This window comes from Bombus flavifrons, chromosome 8 (assembly GCF_040668555.2).
Source record: "Bombus flavifrons isolate JBK064 chromosome 8, iyBomFlav1_principal, whole genome shotgun sequence".
Taxonomy (NCBI): domain Eukaryota; kingdom Metazoa; phylum Arthropoda; class Insecta; order Hymenoptera; family Apidae; genus Bombus; species Bombus flavifrons.
The window spans coordinates 12,615,153-12,629,868 of record NC_138449.1 but is presented as its reverse complement, the minus strand read 5'-3'; the positions used below and the strand labels follow the sequence as shown (position 1 = coordinate 12,629,868).

The window sequence follows — 14,716 nt, the reverse complement described above, 5'->3', positions numbered from 1 at the left end:
GGCCCGATAATGACGTACGCTTTCTTACCCGTGGCATCGCGGTCTACCATCAACGCCATCTACAGAAAATTTCGAGTACTTCGAAAATAACCGACCCGTTTAAACGTTCCTCGTCTCTGTGATTCAAGTACAAGTTTTTCTTTTTGGATTCGACCTTATATTCGATCTTATAACGGTGCCTGTCTCTCGTTAACGATGGACAACGATAACCACCTTGGAAGAATCGTATCCACGGAAGACGAAGAGCTGGACTTTCCACGCAAAAGAACGTAAAAGGATCGTGTACCATCGTATCGATGGGCTTATCCCGAGTGAATAGGCAATGTACGTGAAACGAATTATACCGATTGCTTTCTAATTATTCGACAAACGTAAAGTGGCAACCCTGTGGCGTTACGTCAAAGGTACGTGGAACTCGGTGGTGAAGAAATAAATTACCTATCAGCTCACGTACCTCTCATATACAATATATCACATATCAACAATTTTATTTAGTCTCGTTTTATTTAACATACAAGAGCTATCTTTTAAACATGACGCACGATTTCAATATGCATACGAGTTTGCATATATTAAATAAAGTCTAGGTTACATTGATATGACATTTCGTTACGGTGAAACTGTACACAAAAAGGGCGCGCAAGCACGAGACTATTCGTTTCTCGGTGTCCTCCTCGGTTGGCTGCTTTTCACCGCGTCTCCACCGCTCCATGCTGAATTTTACTACTTTCGCGAACGTTTCGCCACAACTCCGACGATCGTACTGGTCTCACGCTTCTCCGCGTTAGGAGAGGCGTTTCGTCCTCCATAGAAAATGTTCGGGCCAACAGTTGGGGAACGGCGAGCAGTGAACAGCGAACAGCGAGTTTAGGCAGAGATTTCCAAGACGGGACTAGATGAGATACTCTATTCTCGTTTACACGTTTTGGGAGCGGAACGCGCAGTAAGAACGCGGTGAAGAAGGAGAAACGACAGAGGCTCGCGCATCGCTGTCGCGCGTCACGGGAACATCGTACGAACCTGTCGTCGATACATATTGTCTCCAACGTACATTTACACGTACGAAATACAGTCTGCGATTAATCGACGATCGTTCTACATACGGTAGACACGACGCGCGCGCCAATACGCGTACACGCGGACAATTTTAGCATTACTAGACGGTAAACGGTTAGAGACGATGTACAATAAGACGCGAGTGTCGCATTGGAAAAATATATGTACGCGTTAAGTTTAGGAGAGAAGGAATGATAAGACGAGGTTCTAGGTGCGGGCACGCGCGTTTGCGTCCAAGCACAGAGAGATATGTTTAATATACGTTTGCACGACAAATCGGTTATTTCGCGCGTTACAACAACGATCGGCGTCGGCGCGCCACAAACGAGACGCAAAGGAAATTCTTTCGTATTTCCATTAGGCTATTCTGTTCGAAGGCAATTTCCTTCGATCGCCACTTTTATCCTCTTTTTCTCTGTTTCTCTCTCGCTTACTTATACTACAGCTATACATGCATCCACGAGTAGGCGCTCGCAATCTCCCATCTCGCTTCCCCTCTCGCTTCCCCTCTCGCTCGCTTTTCTCTCCCGTTCCTTTCCGCAGTTTCCTTCTTTCACAGTAACTAAGTACATTACAGGCTATGTTATAGCTGCGTCGTTATCGCTGTTGCGCGAGATACACTTGCTGCGTGATATCGAGTCTGGAAACGAGCACGATACACCCGAACGATCTCGTAGAACGCGCGCATCGCTTGTTAATATTTAGCAAGTAACGTCGCCGGGATGGCAAGATTGTACAGGGCGAGTAGATTTTCCGATAGATATGTACAGGTGTGTGCCAAGTGAAAACGGAGCAGTGCATATTCGAAATTGCTCTGGATGAAAATCGAAAAGGGTGGGAGGGGGTGGCGGAAGACGCTCGACGCTTCTTTTATCTTTCGTTAGAAAAAGATAAAAGAAAGAAGAAAATAAAATAAAACGGCTAGTACGCGGAATTTGGTGGCGCGGTTGCTTTTGAAATAAGAACGTCGCGTGTAATCGGAGATAAAATACGCTCGATCCTCACTCGAACGTAAGCGTTACGTTTCACAGAACGAAGCATAGACGACGTCTTCATGTAGGAACAGTCTGTTTAAGCCGCAGCATTAAGCCTCCCAGCTTCCTGACTGTTCGTACGAATGGAGAAAGGATTATTATTCCCTCGTCTCGCGCGGTCGCTAGTCGATGACAAATTACGAGATTACGACCATTTCATCCGGAATGGTGCAAGAAGATGGCGTGCTATTCCGTAGTAGAAGATCTTCCGCGTCGACAGGATGCATCGTTAGAGACGAACGCAGCTCCGAGAACAAGGGATGTCGTTTAGAATCGTGGATCGACGACGTTCATCTTTCTCCCTTGGATTCTCGATAGAACAAAACGCGTTCCACGTACGAACATGAGAACGATAAGAGGGAAGAGGAAAAGGCAGGAGAGTCGGTGGAAAAGAGAAGGCGTTATACCAAAAGGAAAATAGGGGCACAGCGCGTGGGAATGGCATGGAAAGTGGCGAAAATATGATGCAAGTATCGGCAACGCGAAACACAACGATGGTCCAGAGATCGAGGAAACTAATACTACGACTAAGTTAGGATGATCTCTACTAAGTTTATCGTTAGCGTATTTACTTCTGTTTACCTCTTCGTGATAATCACGCTAGCTTTTATATTATAATTTACACATCGCAACACGACATCGCATCGAATTAGGGATGGGATTGGTAAGGGGGGCGTCTGAGAAGGTACCGATAGCCGTGGCTCACGGCTTTCAGCTTCGGTAACAATGTTCCAATTGTCTTCCCTTACGATCGAAAAACCGTCCGCTACTTACAAATAATACTGAATCTACAATATGGTATTTTTAACCGGTCGAACAGCAGGTTCGGACACGCTGGCGGTGGCCGCGGTTTCTTCGCTATATTCTCTCGTTCGGTCTTCGTTCTCTCGATCCACGCTGTGCGAAGACGTAGCCGCGCTTAAACACCGCCTGTCCAACCGTGTCTCGTGTTTTGCCCGGTTCGTCAGACAGTCTTTTACAAAGGTACGATTTTCTCGTTTCGATGCACCGGCGTGTCGTACGCTGGCACGCATTTGTAGTACTGCGGAGGGTAGCTGGAGTAAGAGGCGTCGGATGGCGAGAGACGAGCTCGGAATCGGCCGCGAACGATGTGAACGATCAACAGCACGCAGAGCAACGTCAATATCGCGATCAAAGTGATCGGTACCGTGCCCCAGCCTTTGCCTGCCGGATGATGTCCGCTGGTCGCCCCGTTTCCTTTCGCCGGCTGAAAACAAACGACAAATAGCGATCGATCGTCCATCGTGAGAACTCGAGGAGAAGTTGCTCGGCAAGTTGGCGAATTGAACGAAGTCCGCGAGCTTACCGTAATTGGACAGACTGGACAACAAGTTCCCGGTTGCGGGGGCAACGGATCGTTGCAAGCTACCGAGCAAACAGTCTCTTTGCAGCTGAGCTTCCCTCCGGCTTCGCAGGTGCACGAGGTACACGAGTTTTGATGCCAAGTCGATCCTTCTGGATGCGTTCCGTTAAGATGGTCCATGCAGGAAGCACGACAGCGACACATCTACGGATCGATCGTATTGAGAATTCCACTCGGGTCAAAGAACAAACGGAAGGGACGTTTACTTACCGGACAGCCGCGTTTGTTCGTCTTGTAACCAAAGGCGCATCGTTTCCTGCATCCGAGCAGAGGCGGGCAGCCCGGCGAGTCTGGTTCCCGGCACTTGCAGAACGTGCAGTCGTTTTCGTCCATCACCAATCCCCGTTCGCAGTGCAAGTCGCACTTTACTTCGGGACAAATCTTCTTCCCCTCGTCGTCCGTCGACACGGTGTCGGTGACAGGCTGCTCGAAGGTTTCCATACTCTGGCAAGTGCACACCGGGCACCCATCTTCGTCCTTTGCGATCTCGCAGTTGATCTCGCAACGCGGCGGCTTCGGGCAAATCTTGCCGTCGTTGGTAGCCGGACGTTGCGTCATCGTCGCGTCGTCGTCCTGCAAATGGAATTCGATCGGACGTCGGCGTCGGATAGCGTTTCGTCGTTCGATACGTACCTTGGATTCGTCGCAACTGCACACCGGGCAATTATTTTCGTCCGTGGCGTAACCACGCTGGCACGTTAACTCGCATCCTTCCAACGACGTTCGACAGGGCAGTTGGGGTTCGTGAAACGTCGCGTTCGTAAGCGGCGGACAGTGAGGGCAACACTCGCCAGGATCGGGAGGAATCGCGTTTTCGCAGGACTTGCACATCGGTTCTTGACAGGATACCCCGTCCTCTTGACAAACGCAGTTCACACAGTCCGACTGTTGCCATCGTTCGCCCAACTTTCTCGCCTTGCCCTCGTAGATACAATATTCTGCCTTCTTTGTCGTCTCGGTCGCCACTTCTATCCGGTAGACGGACTCTGCGAGGCAAACGAAAACGTCGATGCACGTTACACGTATCCGATAACTCGTTCTTCGCCATCCAAACGAAGGAGAATGCCCGGTCGCGGTCGATAGGCTGACTCGAGGGAGAAACCGGTGGTCGATAGATTCGACGTATCGACGAGTAATCGCGTTTGGGGAGCAGGAAAACGAACGTGCTTTACGTTGCCAGCGGCGAATCGTGCCGGAGCTAACGTCCCGTGTGAATCGTAATCAGATACCGAAACGAACGCCATCGAGCTTCGAACGTGGTGGCCGCATCCGAACGCGGTCCTCGACAACGCGTTCACCAGAGTAACGACAAGTTCGTAAAAGTTCAACAGGTATCGATGGGTCCCAGTGTAAACTCGGTCGCGTTTCTCGAATCAGCGGTCGGATGAAGAAAGAGCACGATTAAGAGGAAAAAATTACCTGCGGGTTTACACTCGTAGAGTGGGCAACAGCTTCCGGGCGTCTCGCGATCGAGGGCAGGCCTGACTTGAACGGGCCGATGTCCGGATTGACATCTAGCCGGCGGGCAGGGCGCGCACTCGCATTTTCCATCCTCGGTGAGCACGCTGTTCTCCGGACACGGTTCGGATCCTCGAGGGTCTTTCGTACAAAACGGAACAACGCTTTGAGCGGAGTTTGTCCACGCGAACGGTTCACTGCGTCGTATCGCGTCCAATTCGATCTCTTACCTGTGGGCACGCAATCGTAACGAGCGCAACAGCTACCTGGCGTTTCAGGGTCCGCTGGCTTCACTTGCATCGGACGTTGACCCGCTTGGCATTCGACCGATGGACAGTCGATGGCTGCGCATTTGCACTCGCCGTTCTCTCCTCGGACGCTATCCTCCGGGCAGTCGACGCCACGCGTGCCTCCTTCGAACAGAACCATCGAGAGAGTTAAATTTTTAACAACAGTAAGTTCACGCTGACTTTCGTTACCGAACATCGGCTTCGTCTCGATTCGAACGTCAAAAACGAACGAGGAAACGCGTTATATTGCTTGACTGGCCGGCGATTTATGATCGTACGAAGCACTCGTGACCTTGCACTTACTATAATATAACGTGCACGTCGTCTCTCGATATTCGTCTACGCGATGTCGTCTCGAGAGCATCCGAATCGGTAGCTTTCTTATTCGAACGCCGCAGCGCACCGACTTCAGAAATCTCAACGCTTTTCTTTATCGACGTCTCTCTCTCTCTCTCTCTCTCTCTCTCTCTCTTCCTCGTCCGACCTATACTCGAATACGCGTCTGTCGTTTAAACTCTTCGCACCGTCGAACATAAACTACGACAAGAGAGGATCCAGCACAGGTTGCTTCGACCTATAGGATGTGGCATCCTATGTCATCCCTTAATCACGCTTATAAAACCCTGAAGCGAACGTCGAATATCACCTCGTTCGAAGTTCGAAGAATTAACAAAGACCTTTGCGTTCTTTATAAAATTACTCACGGACGAACCAACAACCAACTTACTGTCTTATCGCTTGTCAATTTTAACGCATCAACCCGTCCTTCCGAACCGCCAATAGTCTTCAGACCACCGATCTATTCGTCTCGCTTCGATGTGGTCGACACTGCTCGCTCGAACGTGTTCCTTTGCTAATTCCTACAGCGACAAAATTCACCTTTTTTTCGGAAAATGCAAATGGGTTTTAAAAACCAGAGCCTAAACCGGGCTCTGTCTTATTGTCTTCGTTCGCTCGATCGTTCTTCCATCGCGTTCCTCGTCTCTGCTCGTATCGTTACCTGCTCGTCTCCTTTTTTTCTTTCTTTTTCTCTTTTTATCCCTCTTCTATATGCGACTTCGTACGCGATTACGATCGTACGAAAAAGAGTATTCAAGCCGTTTAATACTAAATTAAATTAAACGAAAGAAAGAAAGAGGACCAGCGTTGGAGGGTACGGGAGCGACTATCGTTCGGCGAGGCCGGGATGAAAAATGCTTTGGTTTTTTACCGTCGCTTCGAACGAACGCGCCGTTTTTTTTTCCATCGATCGATTCGTTTACCGTAATCTCGGTTGCGCTGCAGAGAACGACGTTGCTTCCCGTTACTGAAATATTACTCCCCGAGGATAAGGCAGGATATGGCACATTCCCAAAGAAAAATTGGCCACGCAAACGGCGCCGACCCGGAGAAATCGTCGAAACCATACAGCCGCGTTTACCTGCTGGTCGCGAACAGGTTTCGATAAAAGAAGTCGAGATTGGCTAAATACGTTCGAACTTGGAACCGTTGCCAAGGCCGCACGATCCGACTCTTTCGTACGACCTCGATACGAAGATCAACGATAGCCAGAATTACGCGTGAAAATCGTTCCAACGTTCGCTGGCCATCGACCGGCCTGTGTATGCCGAAGGGATAACGATATTTTTTCGTGACCAGAAAGCGCACCGTTGTTTTCGTTGGGTTCTCGGTCGGCTCTGTTTCGCAGTTGCACATTTCGATTTTTGATAACATCGGTCCGGTTGGCGGAAGCGACGCGAAAGAAAAATAGCGTTGAGATTCGCCAGCGTGCCACGTGCCGGAAGGGACGTCGGTCAGAGATCGACGAGAAGCCAAACCGTCCCCTCTGTCTCGACTGTACGTCGTTCAGATCGACCGAATCTCTCCTTTCTCTCTTTTATCTATTTTGCAGACAAAAAGAAACGTAAGGGATTTGGTCCCTTTCGTGTAATCATTGTTATTTATTCGGTGACATCGGCGAGATAAATCCTTCGTTACAATAAACGTACAATTATATAAGCGTGTGGCAAAACAGAGGTGCACGTAGCAAACGGAAAAAGAGGAAAGATTGATTCGTACGAGATTACGCAAGCGATTTCAGGATTTACATACGGTCACGCGAGCAGAGTGGCGAAAGGTAGTTACAGAGTCAGGGAAAAAGTGGAGTTCGTTGCAGAAATTGTTGCCATTTGTAACTAGACTTTAAGGCATTTGCTTGGATTATGGCAGTTGGCCATAAAGCGCGCGATCGCTTTCTAACATAATCCGCGATCAACGAACGAGTACGATCGATCTACGGTATTTTGTTTTCTTTTCTCTTCACGAGGAATCCTTTGCACCGCGTCGCGTAGCTTTACCTCGTCGCGCAAGTATGGCAAAAATCTCGACACATTGCGAAAAGAAGATGGACTTTTGTTTTTCGCTTTCCATCCAGCTCGTCGCTTTTCATCGTGTCAAGGTCAGCGATCGATGCTTGGTCGTGCGAACGCGCGCGCGATAAAACGCGGCATCCTATCAGCGAGCATCGATGATAATTTCCGCTGGCCAGCTTCGTCCATCCGTCAACGTCAAAGTCGACGTTTTCCTGCAACGGAACAGGACCCGATACGCTTTTCCACCGGCAATCGCAGCTTTTTCTCTTTCGTCGCAGCGCGTAAGCGAGTAACCGAAGCTACGTTCACGCGGTGTTTGTCCTCGTGCCAGGCTATCCACGTCCAAGCTAACGACATCGGCCATAAGCACACATCCGCGTTCGTCGAATTCTCAACGTCGAATTCTCTCATCGAAGCGAAAGATTTTCGCACACGTTGGGAAAACTCCTCGCTCGACGCTCGCCTCTCGACCGAGCGCACGTCATCCTCGTGTACGCGAACCCTTCGGATATAAGCAAACATTTACGGCTACCCTCTCGCGGATAGTTTGACGTTCGATAAAGCAATTAAGCGGAAGGTACCGAGGCTCGAGCTCCGCCTCGCAACGGACATCACGTGCAACGGTCGCCGACAAAATTTTAAACAGCGTTGGAAAAGACGAACTCGATCTCCGGAGCTCGGACGAGCTTCGTCGAACCGTTCCGGTATCTGGCCGAGAGTAATCGAGCTTCCGCTTAATTGGTTTAACGTTTCGACGTTAATTCGACGACCGACAACGAGTCGCACGAAGTGAAACCGTACGTCGCATTTCGCGTCTTCTACGAGGATAAAAGAGCGTTGCTATCGTTCACCGACGATGGAATTGGACAAACTTCGTTTACCGACTTTGCTTGCTTTTTGTCATTATCTTCGTATTTCTCAGCTTCTCTCATTTCGCTTTGCTTCTCTTCTTCGCTCGCTTTTTCCCATCGCGCCGAGAGAACGAGAATTTGCGGAGAAATTTTAACGCAACGTCGAGCGTATCGACGACGACTCATCGGTCATCGTGGGACGCACGACGATCAAACTTGGGTCGAGCTCTCGTTCCTTCCGCCCTGATCGAGCGTCGTGGAAGTCGTTGAACGCATTGCGTGTCATTCCTAAAGATGGATGATCGCGGCGAGAACGACCATTATCCATGGCACGACATTGTCTCGAGTAATATCGTTGATGGCGTAACGCGTTCTCGATGGCATCGCGCGTTCTTCGTCGTTCGAGAAAGAAACCTTGGAGCATTTTCAAGTCTCCTTCATCGCGACTTATTGACTTTCTGTCAACGAGGTCGGCCCTCGCGTTTCTACGCCACTTAGCACGCGTTACCGCTGTTTCTTCTACGGCGCTGGGTTTCATTAAACGTAGCTGCGGTCATTACGACAACCCTTGTACCTTAATCAGGATTTAGTACCCTTCCTTATACTTCCTCACCTTGTCTCGGTCATCTGGCAATCTCGCACGGCCAGGCAAAGAGAAATCAGTTTCAGAGGGCTTGGAATTCTTTTCTCAGGTTGCTTGCTTATAAATCCTGCTAGGATATTGATAAAAGCTGGTGAACGAACGTTCGCGACCACGACTACGCCTCTAAATATAAATTCTATCCACCTGGAACCGGGCGATCGGCTACCCAGGCTACTTTTCTATTTAGAATCTTAAATGGATTTATCGACTGTCCACAGTTCCTTAGCCGTATCAATTTCCATAGACCGTGCTACTTTTCTCCGCACCACTTTTCCTTATTCCATCCTCCGTGCTTCTCCTCCAGATTTCGCCACATGGACGCTATCGGCCGTGTGTGTGAGCTGGGCCACTCTTTATGCAATAGAATCAACTTCTCTTCCACGTCGACCAGCTGTCTGAGAAAGAAGATCTACGAAACAGAGCGGTTTTACTCGCTTCACTCCGGAGGGACACCACGAATGAAACGAGAGCTCCGTTTTTCGCTGAATCGCCTGCTGCGTTCGTCCAAAGCGAGACGGAGTAATTCCGCCCTTAAAAGAAAGACAAAGATTCGCCCTTAGCTAGCCCGAGCCAACAGCTAGCGTAGCCTATTATTGTATCCACATGCTCGTCTTATTCTCTCGCGGCGACTGTATCGTCCCGACGCTTAGCTTCCTCTTATCGGATTGCACGTACGCGCAGAGACGATTCTCTTTGCCATTTAATAAATAAATAAACTCGACGACGATTCGCTGTTGCCAGTGACGTATCTAGAGAACGTTTCCGTGGCGCAGAAATCGTCGGTGCCTTTTTCCTAACGTCGATATCGCAGCCCAGCGGATTTCTCCTCTCGACAAATCGGTTTTACGTGGCCGCTTAAATCATCGGGTGTGGCTAGAGCAGCAGGGGAAAGAGGAAGAAGATAGCAAACTGTCGGCTGTCAAAACGAAATTACTTAATTCCGGGTGCATCCTTCTGCTGTCGCTACGCTGCCACGACTCGCTCGTAAATTCACCGGTGATATCTTTTAACGAAAGAGACGGATCCGGAGATGGAGTCGAGAGGCTCTCGATATTCTTTCCCCTATGAATCATCGACTGGAAAAGCGCGTTACTTTGTTCGTCCGCGCTGCCTCACGACCCAGCCTCATCCACTCCAGGGGCAGAACTGCGTTATCCGTTATTCGCTTTTTTTCCTACATCGGCTAGTCGGACTATACAGATACAAAGATGGAGTGCGCGATTGATTTGGAAAACCGATATAGGAAGAGAAAGAGAACGCTGCACGGAGGCTCCTTGCTCGACGCCTTGTGCAATAACGCATAGACATTCGTACGGTAAATATTGGCTTGGCAACTAAGTGATTGCGGATTTTCTCATTAGGTGGTAATTACAAAATGCGCGATCACTTGGTTGCCAACCCAATACGTAGAATGCAGCCCTGAACGCACACGTGCGACGATTTTACCATACGGACGGCGTTGCTGAGTCGCTACAGGAACACAGAAATAAAATTCTTCCGTGTCACGAAACATGGATACGCACGTGTGTGTTTCCTTGTTCTTGCAACGTGCTGCGGCGATTCGTCGCAAAAAAACCGCTCGTCTGCGTCGGGTCTAACGTCGATCAACGTGCGTGTCCGATTGGATAAGAATTTCATTTCGTACATATCGCTGTATTTGCAACTCGTTTACAGCGAAGTTACAGCTTGAAGACGAGTAAACGCGGCGAGATGGTAAAAGGGGGAGAAAAGTGGAAACGGCGAGTCAAAGCTACGAACGCGCCTAGTTTCCAGCCACCGTGAGCTTCGTTTCCCTTCGCTTTGAAATCGCGCGAAGCCCTCCACCCGCCATTAATTCCTTCCGGGTCTTTGTCTACTCCGCAGGTAGCAGATGCTCGGCGTTCCGCATTTTCCACGTCGCAGTCGTGGCCGCGACGCGTTCCACCGGCCAGTCATCCACGTTTTTTTCCTTTCTATCCTCCCTCCGCCCCCTTAGTTTCCCGCTATTTCTCCTCGTCGCTTTATTACCTTGCGAAAATGCATCTTGGAAAAATATTACGCGGTTTACGAAGCCGAAGAACGTTCGATTCCACGACCTCCACCGGTGAATTTTCGCGTTTCCAGGCGCGATCGACGAGTAATCGACGTTATGCAGCGAAGCTCGACGCGAATACTAAAAACGTAGGAAAAAGCATGGATAAATCCAATCCGGCAAATGCAGGGTAAACAGCCGAGCCAAAAAGCGGCCGACGAAAATGATATATCTTGCTGAAATCATTAGCCTAATTGAAATCGGATATGTGGATGAAACGAACGTAATGACTGAAAGAGACGAGCCGAGCCGAGCCGGTTCGTTTTCAAACGGAGCGAAACTGCGCGAAATCAACGCGATTGATCGACGAAAAAAAGACGAATTCGACCCGAAAAATCACTAGAGTGGTAGATTTTAATTGGCTTTTCCTTTCGCGGTGAAAAAAACACACTTGTGGCGAAAGAACACGAAACGAACTGTCCATTAACGGCATTCTATCCTCCAGTGGTTACGAGATCTTGCTCGATAGTTGGAATTCTTTTGCCGGATCGTGCTTCCTCTGATCACCGGCTTTTGTCTCTTTTCTTCTTTTTCTATTTTTCCCATTTTTTTCTTTTTTTATTTTTGTTTGGAAAAACAAAATTCACTCGTACGTCCGAACGCACGAACAGAGCGGAGGGCCAATGCGTACGCGCGCGTATACTCTGGCCTTTTCATCCGGGGCTTCGTTTCGCTTAATCCTTTTCATTTCGTTTGAAAGGACTCATCAAGCGTGAGAGATAAATCTGCTCCGCGCAGCGGCGCACGGAAAACCGTGACGCGAGCTTGGAACCTCCATAGATTCGAAAAATCTTGTTTCGCGTATCGAGCCTGGGCTCGGTGTTTCGAGGCGCATCGCCGATCCGTTCGAGCGCAAATCCTCGCCAAACGGGCGATTTCTCGCGATCGACGAGGGAGAAAGCTTTGCGGCGCTTCCGCGTCAAACGCGTCGCCAACAGAGAAAACATCGCGACTCGCCGAGGATTTCGACGGAACGAGCATCGCTTCCGATATTTTCGTCGAAACGAAAGACGCGCGCGGCTCCTCTTTCGGCTCGTGACTAGAAAAATAAACGGAGGAGGAGCGTTTCTAAAACCTCTTTCCATCAAATCCTACGTCGTCGAAAGTTTTCTTTCCTTCTCCTCTCGCCCGCCGAAACGCGCGTTCCTGCGAGGAATCTTCGGTCCTCGATCAAATCCGATGGTTCGGGATTCTCCTCTTTCAGCAGCGCGTTCCCTTGGAATCGCAAACGACGATCGCGGTTTACTTGCTTAATTCGCGCGTACTTGCGAGCCAAGGCGGCCGCAATTTCTTCTCGTTTCGTGGACCTCGTTACGCCGAAAAATGCGACTGGGTGGCGCGCGAGATTCACGCGCCACGGACTCTAAATAAACTGGAACTTCTTCTCTGTACGGTGCTCGGTATCGCGGTCGGCGAGCTGAGCAAACGAGTCCGCGACGTATCGTTCGTTGGAAACATTCGCGAACAGCTAGAAACGCAATTTCACTTGTAAACGCGAAAATAAACTGCAGCCGAAAACCCATTACCGAGGCGGTGTTATCGACTCACTTACTCGATAATATTGCGCGGTTGCTTCGACAGGGAAATGGTCGTTCGATCCGTCGGTAGTTTGGCGAAACCGAGATTCGAAGATTACACGGGGAAATAAAAGTTACGAGGACCGATAAGAGCACTTTGCTGACGCGACTCATGCGCGTCAGCGCTACGAAACTCTATAGCGATATCGCCAGGGAAAATTATTTACTTCGTTTATTTGTTTATTTATTCGGTCGACGAGTCGGAGCGTAGCCCTGTGTTGGAAAATAGGCAAAGAGAAGGAAATCATTGATCTGATAGGGTACGGATATAAAAGTATTAGAGCTAAAAGTATACTGCGTTTTAAGAGTAGATCGATTTCATAGTCGCGCGTCCGCGTTTACTGAATTAATATTAACACTAGAACTACCACATCAGTCAATGTGACTAGTTTTGTAATTTTATTTTAAAATTCCTACTTCGTGTTATATTTTCTTCCGCAATGATGTAATGACTTTCGTAACGATAACTAAAAGAATAATATAATGAATTCTATTTCGCTTTTTACGTATTCAAACTGAAAATAATTTTGCATTAAGGTTACTCATACCAACACCAGTCAGAATGATTGGTTCTACAATTTTGTAAATTTGTCAACCCTCGTTTAGGGATCATAATTCATGTAATGAATTTTGTTTTATTTTTTATATATTCAAACTGAAAATAATTTTGCATTAAGGTTACTCATACCAACACCAGTCAGAATGATTGGTTCTACAATTTTGTAAATTTGTCAACCCTCGTTTAGGGATCATAATTCATGTAATGAATTTTGTTTTATTTTTTATATATTCAAACTGAAAATAATTTTGTATCGAGGCTACTTATACCAACACCAGTAAAAGTGACTGGTACTTGTCGAAGTATAAAAGGATCCTGCAATCCGTTTATCGAACCTCAATTAACCAGTTTTCTCGTTTTGTACAACTTCTCACACGTTTTTTACATTTTTGCTGCGTATCATTCGATATGATGATATCAGTTATCAGGAAAATCGCCAGATGCTAACGCTAGAAATACCACAGCAGTCAAAACGATTGATTCTACAATTTTATAAATGCGTCAACCCTCGTTTAGGGATTTCAATGATGGATTAATAATATCAAATATCTACTACATAACATGAAATTGCTTCTGCAAGAAAGTAATAAATCAATAAATATAAAAATATTCTATTATTACGTATGTTTTAAAGACTAGTCATATTCACTGGTTCTGGCAGAAATAGCTTCGTGTTAACTATCGGTGGTTCTAGCGTTAACGAGGAAGACTCTCTGTTAGAAAGATGCGATGCTGGGGAAAAACACGCGGATATATACGAAAGAAAAGGGCAGGAAAAGAAAGAAGGAGAAAGATACACAACGGAGGTTCGTAAGTGGCGATGAATATAAAAACTGTCGTATACTTTCTAAGAAGCGTGAGGTCGATAAGGACGATAAGGATTGCTGAAGTGGATGGATATCGTGGCGTACAGCTGTACGGAGTTAACGAGGTGGGCGATTCGATTAATGCAGTTCAAATAGCCGTAGGTATTACGGCGCTGCTGCTGTTATTTCGAAACGAAAGAGATTCTCGCTGATGGCGATACCCGAGAACGTTATCGAAAATCGCGATTAGCCGCGCGAAAAAACGGCGTGGCAGAAGGGCAACGAACGAATTATACGAGATAGATCTAAGAAGGACGCCGTCGGTGAAAGAGACTCCCGGAAGGCACCGAGTCGCTCGACGACGTTGCGTCGTCGACGTTTTCCACGCGGACCTTGATCCGTGTGGGCCGTCGAGTGGAAGGCATTGAAAAAGAGGAGATAACAAAATTTGCAAAAGAAAGACGAGCGCGGAGAAGAAGAGGGGGGAAAAATGTAGAAAAATTGTCCAGACGAGGCTGAAACGAGCAACGTTCACCGACGTGTTCGTTTGGCATGAATAATGTAGTTTCTGGCACGAACGGGTAAAGCGAAGAACGAAAAAAGAGAGAGTAAGAGTGGGGAGTGCACGGTCGTTGC

General features: G+C 48.1%; 1 protein-coding gene across 2 annotated transcripts in view; it reads right to left on the bottom strand.

Annotated features, from left to right (window-relative positions):
* Positions 1-462: 462 nt before the first annotated feature.
* cmpy (crimpy) overlaps positions 463-14,716 on the bottom strand; it is a 156,404-nt gene continuing 142,150 nt past the window's right edge. The window contains exons 6-11 of one of the 2 annotated variants that reach the window (XM_069118637.1): positions 5,163-5,345; positions 4,894-5,073; positions 4,108-4,460; positions 3,685-4,047; positions 3,418-3,618; positions 463-3,318 (exon numbers count right to left, since the gene is read on the bottom strand). In XM_069118637.1, the coding sequence (XP_068974738.1) occupies positions 3,067-3,318; positions 3,418-3,618; positions 3,685-4,047; positions 4,108-4,460; positions 4,894-5,073; positions 5,163-5,345 (1,532 nt within the window). In that variant the 3' untranslated portion in view covers positions 463-3,066. The remainder of the gene's footprint in view (positions 3,319-3,417; positions 3,619-3,684; positions 4,048-4,107; positions 4,461-4,893; positions 5,074-5,162; positions 5,346-14,716) is intronic. The other variant, XM_069118638.1, reaches the window with a different exon arrangement.